Source organism: Poecile atricapillus, chromosome 2, assembly GCF_030490865.1.
Source record: "Poecile atricapillus isolate bPoeAtr1 chromosome 2, bPoeAtr1.hap1, whole genome shotgun sequence".
Classification (NCBI taxonomy): Eukaryota; Metazoa; Chordata; class Aves; order Passeriformes; family Paridae; genus Poecile; species Poecile atricapillus.
In genome coordinates this window covers 115369293-115375559 of record NC_081250.1, presented here as the reverse complement: position 1 = coordinate 115375559, position 6267 = coordinate 115369293, and the positions used below count along the sequence as shown (strand labels likewise).

Sequence of the window (6267 nt, the reverse complement as noted above, 5' to 3'; positions counted from 1 at the left end):
ACAGTTCATAGCAAGCAGATTAAAACTAAGGCTACAGGTCTGTGTCAGTCAGACATACTTCTAATTGAATCCCACAGGAATTAGTTCTTGGCAGCAAAGTACTCAGTATTTTATCTGGAAATAAAGTTTATTAAGAACATTCATAAAAGCTCTAAGTAAATAGTGCAGCAAGACTGCTGATTTGGAACCATCTGGATTGCTGGAAAACTAAGTGCATCAGCATGATCAGTGTGAGGTCATGTATTTAAAAGTGATGAATTTAAAACACTTAGATGGAAAATTTCCTCAGAAGTAGCTGGAATAGCTGGTAACAGAATAAATGTGGGTTCCTTGTGTATGAGTTCAAAACCAGTATATATGTAATTATTAAATGCCTCAGAAAACAAACCACTAGAACTAAATGATGTTTTCATTGCAGGGAGGAAGAGAACAGAGAGACACGACTATCATCTAAACAGATTTTTCAAGTACTAATCTCCATTGGCAAAAGACATTGCTGCATTTCAGGAAACAGCAACAGGATGACAACTTCTGTACCCACATTTCTTGGAGCTGCTTATCAGAATACAGCCTGATACTTTCAAAGTAGATATTTGTGAATTAGAATATTTTAGCAAATTAGAGATTTCAAAGAGTACAAATAATCCAAGTGAAAATAAGCCTAAACAATGGAATAGTTGGCACATAAAAGTTAACTGCATCACATGAGGTTTAAGGACCAAATTAAAACCTCCAAAGCAACTGGCAGGAGAAGAATATTTATATGTATTAAAGCAGAGTGGGATAGCTGAAAGTAAGCTCATCTTAAAATAACAAGAAAGCTTTCGTGAATAACCGTAGTAATAACTAAGCTTCCAGAGGTGCAGCAGTGATGCTAACACTATACACATCTATGATTCCTAGACAGAACTCCAAATTAGAATTTAATTATTAATTTTAAAAGGCAGTCATAGTGACCCTATTATAGGCCATCATTTCAATACATGTTTCTCTGGTTCTCCAGTGATGTAACTTGAAACAGACATTATTTTCAAAAGAACGCGTGGTTTAGGACTTTCAATTACCACCATCCAGCCCAAATCAAAGAAAATGTTCAGTAAAAAATATCCCTACAATGCCCAACCTGAACAGATAATAGAACTTCCATAAATAAAATCAATCTAAGTTCTTAAATTTAGGCATGAATAAAAAGAGCGTTTTTATTTAAAACTTCTCTCGCACCTCCACTTTACAGGATCACAGAATCGGCTGGGCTGGAACAGATCTCTGGGACCATCGAGTCCAACCTGTGACCGAACACCACCACGTTCAACTTGACGGTGCCACATCCAGTCTTTCCTTAAACATCTCCAGTAACAGTGCCCACCATCTCCCTCTCCAGTGTCTAATCACCCTTTCTGCGAATAAATCCCTAATGTTCAACACAAACCTCCCCTGGCACAGCTTAAGACCGCGTCCTCTCATCCTGTCGCTTTCAGTAGTAAAAGAAGACAAAAAGACCCAAAGGCTCAGACAGGAACGGGCTCGCTATCTCTGGAAGCGATACAGCCTCGCCTGTGCGCCAATCCCGGCCCTCCCCCCTGCAGAATGCCGAAATCTCCCGGAAGGCAAACAGGAGCCCGAGATGCCCGCGGGACCCGAGCGGGAATGGCGTTGTGTCCCTCAGGATGGGCCGAGCCCGAAGAAGGGGCACAGCAGCTGCCGACCACCAGGCCACTCTCCACTCTCCACCAGCCGGGGCTACAGGGCCACCGCAGGAAGCAGAGCCTCCCCGGCCTGGCCTCCCCGCCCCGGTGCTTCCGCGCCCAGCGGCCGGGTGAAAGGTCCCGCAGCGCCCGGATGGAGGCGGTGCCGCTCCCTTATATAAGGGCACGCCGCCGCCGCGCCCGCCTCTCCTGCGCCGCCGCCGCCTCCTGGCTCACCGCTGTTCGCTGGGCCCCGCGCCGCCAGAGCCCGGGAATAAGTCGGTCAGGAAGGCTCCGCTGCCGCCATGGTGAGGCGGGGGAGAGCCGGGGACGGGGGAGGAAGCGGGGCCGCCGCGCCCGGCCGGGCGTGCAGGCCCTCGGCCCCGGGAAAGCGCTGCGCTTCCCGGCGGTGCGCGAAGGCTCCTCGGCCGCTGGGGCGGCTCCCGCGGCTCAGCCGGAGCCGGCGGGCAGGGAGGGCGGCCTTGGGCCCGGCAGTGCCGGTCCCTTCAGGAGCGGCACCGCGGGGAAGCGCAGGCCGAGGGAAGGCGGCCGCAGCCCAGCGTGAGCGGTGCTGATCCGGCCTCGTGTCTCTGCCCTTACAGGCGGCCCTTGTTAGGGGTCGTGGTCAAGTAATGCGGCAGGTAGCACCTCGTGGTCTGTTTGACATCCCATGTTCCACAGTCACAGAATAGATCAAGTTGGAAGGAACCGCAGTGGGTCATCCTAGAGCACATGGCACAAGATTGAGTCCAGACGGCTCTTGAATATCTCCAGTGAGGGATACGCCACACAGGCTCTCTGGGTAGTCTGTTCCAGTGCTCAGTCCCCCGCACAGTAAAGTTCTTCATGTGCAGGTAGAACTTCTGTGCATCAGTTTCTGCCTGTTGTCTCTTGTCCTACTGATTGGCACCACCGAGAAGAGCCTGGCTCCATCCTCTGGGCAGCACCCCTATTTATGTTTTTATAGAGACATATGTATATATAATTAATTCCTCTTTTGTTAAGACCTTCCTATCTCTGTTTTTTTACTCCTGTTTCATCAGCTCACTTAACTCACGTTAGCGCCCCATTATTTGCAAGTATTTAATGGCTTAAACTCCTCAAATCAGTTTCCTGAGTGGCCGAATTAGTTTTTCTGGCCAAGTGCCCCTTTTTGTTCTCCTGGTGTGAGTTGTTGCAGGTTTGTTGATCAAGTCTTTCATTTGTATTGACATAAAAGATACATGATGACTGAAATACTGTTTTGTTTTTTTTTTTGAGGAAAAGGAATGTTTGTGCCAGCTGTATACAGCTGTGAACAGGCAAACCAGGGAAAGGAGAGCTTCCAGCTTCGCACCTTGAGAAGCAGTTAGACGCTAAAAAATTGCTTAGAGTTAGGACTTTGCTCTTTCATTCTCTTCCCATTATTTTTACTATGCTGCCATGCCCTTCAGGTAGCTGTTCTAGTCAATAGTGTTAGATAGTCCCATAGCTAGATTGTTCTTTACTTTAGAAATCCGTTTCCAAGAGGCAGTGGATAGCGTTAGTTGGTGTTCACTGTAGTGTTTGATATTTGTAACTTCAACATTTTAGGCGTTCAAAGATACTGGCAAAGCACCTGTGGAACAAGAGGTGGCGATTCATCGCATCAGAATTACTTTGACGAGTCGCAATGTAAAATCACTGGAGAAGGGTGAGTAGTACTTCTCTGTTTACTTGGGTGGCTTCAAGTAAATAGTAATGAATAATAGGTGCCATGTAAGGCATTGAAAAATATAATATATTGAAACCAGTTGTAATTAAAGATGCTACTGTTTGCCTTTTTGTATGTGCCTCGGCTCGCAAAGCCAACCCAAGTTGCTTCATACATCAAAAAGTACATTCTGATTTAATTTTTAATGAGAGTTAGTGTTTCGGGGGTTTTCATTATGAAGAAAATTTATGTCATAATGACTAGTGTAAGAGAGTGCAGCTTCTTCCCTTTAGTTCTTACAGAGAATTTTGAAGTAGTTCTCATGCTTTGAATGTGTAAGAACTGACAGGCACTGGTTTCTTGATATTTTGTCATGTGTGTTATGAAGAGTTCATATAATGTTCTTTAAAAAAAAATGTAGTCTTGTTTAGGAATTAGCTTAGCCAGTGTTTAATCATATAACAAAAATGTAAAGAAAAGTTCCTATTTGCAGGAGCTTCAGGTTGATAACTTAAATACAGTATAAACTTGTAGTAATGGCTTTTACTTACTGTTGCACCATGATTTTGCTCATCATGTCACAACGCTTCCAGTTGTACGTGGTTGGCTATGAGGATAATGCTTTAAATGAATGTCAGTGATCACTCATACGCTATTCTGAGCCAACATCTTGCTTAAAATACTTGCTTAAAAAATCAAGCAAGAAAAATAGCTGCAAACCTGAGCCTATTGCATGTCTTTTTTCAGTCTGTGCTGACTTGATCAGAGGTGCTAAGGAAAAAAACCTGAAGGTGAAGGGACCCGTTCGCATGCCCACCAAGGTACTTGACACTGTTTTCCTGTCTTAAAAGTTGATTTTCTTTCTGCAACTGTGTGCTTAAAAACGTATTTTTTTAAAGAACAAAAGATGAGATGAAAAGCAGTGCTACTAAACTAAAGGTGACCCAGTGTAAAAAGATGGTTTCACAAGTTGCTCTGACACCTAGGGTAACTTAAATGCCAAATATGTTGAATATGGAAGGGTCTTTTCTCTTCAATTCATTTTGATAATGAACTCATTTTTCAAATTAAATTAAATATGTAGGGAAGGAGTGTTAACACCAGTAGACCATAACCCAATAGGTAACTTTCTAATGGCATAGATACCACACAGTATTTGTAGGTGATCATCTTTTTATAGGATTGTAGATTACTCCTCTCAGTGCATCAGCTAAATCCCTGGTGTTTGACTTTTCAGACGCTGCGGATCACTACCAGGAAGACGCCTTGTGGTGAGGGCTCCAAGACATGGGATCGCTTCCAAATGCGTATCCATAAGCGGCTCATTGACTTGCACAGCCCTTCCGAGATCGTCAAGCAGATCACTTCCATCAGCATCGAACCAGGCGTAGAAGTTGAAGTTACTATTGCCGATGCCTAAATGATGGTTATCATTGAATAAAGTTGATTTACAACTTTTCATAACTCATTTCTTTTCTTATATGTGCCAAGAGATAGTTCTGTGATGGTTTTTGTGAAGAAACCACGATCAGAATGCTGTGTGAGGACTGTATGCCAGCTGTAAATACCAGGAAAATTAAACTTGGGCATCCTGGTTTCATTGGAGGCTGGCAACTACATGGTTGTGCAGCACTTTATGAAAAACATATTTTTAATAATTTAAGGGTTTGATTTAGGCTGAAACCTTCGTTTATACACAGACAAGTACTTGCATTAAAATTGATATTTAGGTAAAATTACCAAATTTTCAATTCTTGGTTCTTGCTGTGCAAGACTGAGCTAACGCTTAGCTTATTATCATCCTCCCCCTCCCCCCCCCATGTGTGTCACAATCAAAGGATCCTGGGGGTGCTACTTCTAAAACTTCAAAATTTGTGAACACATTGAATTTAACAAGTTTATTTTGACATGCATGTACAGTCACAAAACTGAACTATGAAACTACTTAGTTGTCTTGTCAGGTTTAGATTTCCATAGATGTTAGTGTTAAGAGTAAGCTTCATATGTAAAGCAACAAAACAGCCATTTTTATTGCTGCTTTTAAGTCTCTCAAAGGAACTGTGATTAATTCTTCAACCAACAAAACCAAAACCCCAGAGTTACAGAAAACAGTTTTAATCCATGAAGGATCGGGTTGCTGCTTCTGCTTCAAGCATAGGAGAGAACTTGAATTCTAATTAAAACAAGCAGTGGTGGTTCTCTGCAAGCAGCTTCGGGTCCTGTTTGTTTTCTAAAACGTAAAACTGACCAAAGCTTGAGCTTTCTTAATCAAGAGATACAAGAGGCCTTCAATTTCCTTAAATTTAAGGTCTTACAAGGATTCTGACCTTCCATTTGGTAGGCTTGGGAGCTTTGGTGGAAGGGAGGCGAATCAATGTGAACAGATTGTGTCAAGCCTACTTCCTTGAGAAACAACTGAGTGAAAGGGAAAATACCTCCCAACACAAAACACCTGTTTCTTCCTTAAAGCCTATTTCTGGTAATATGCCACAAATATAAGCTGCCTGACAAATACTTCTAGCTGTAATTTTAAAATTATTTTTTTTTAAATTATTATATAGGCTGCTCTTTACAGGAATAACTGGGCAAACAAATAGCACATGGAGATAGGTTACACTCACTGATGTAAGTTACTTGCACACAAGTATTGTCTTCCTTCTAACAGAGTAGCCCTGTGACTGAAAGCACTTAGAGGGATGCAGGCATGGCTGGCTGGGTTTGACACCATTTCTGCCTTTGGTTTTTCCCTGTTGGTCAAAACTGGTCGAAGAGTTTTGTATCTGCTTACATCTGGCTGTACCTCCGACACACATCTAAACGAGCTGAAGTCCCACCGATCTTCTTTCAGCTGTGGCACTTCAAGGACCAATTTCCTTTGTCATCTTTTCACTTATCTCCAACTTACCCATA

General features: G+C 43.2%; 1 protein-coding gene and 1 non-coding gene across 2 annotated transcripts; both read left to right on the top strand.

Annotated features, from left to right (window-relative positions):
• The first annotated feature begins 1840 nt into the window (after nucleotides 1-1840).
• RPS20 (ribosomal protein S20) lies at nucleotides 1841-4821 on the top strand. The gene is made up of 4 exons (XM_058832734.1): nucleotides 1841-1993; nucleotides 3258-3357; nucleotides 4105-4178; nucleotides 4595-4821. Exons 1-4 carry the CDS (start codon nucleotides 1991-1993, stop codon nucleotides 4775-4777), a joined length of 360 nt encoding a protein of 119 aa, XP_058688717.1. The 5' UTR covers nucleotides 1841-1990; the 3' UTR covers nucleotides 4778-4821.
• On the top strand, nucleotides 3962-4025 carry LOC131576798 (small nucleolar RNA U54). Its single transcript, XR_009277076.1, has one exon. It is a non-coding gene; the product is annotated as a small nucleolar RNA U54 (small nucleolar RNA).
• Nucleotides 4822-6267: the final 1446 nt, after the last annotated feature.

Excerpts from the sequence above, each read along its gene's own strand:
- RPS20 (XM_058832734.1), top strand. Across the intron at positions 3,358-4,104 it reads TGTAAAATCACTGGAGAAGG|TCTGTGCTGACTTGATCAGA; the intron begins GTGAGTAGTACT and ends GTCTTTTTTCAG. Across the intron at positions 4,179-4,594 it reads CCGTTCGCATGCCCACCAAG|ACGCTGCGGATCACTACCAG; the intron begins GTACTTGACACT and ends TTGACTTTTCAG.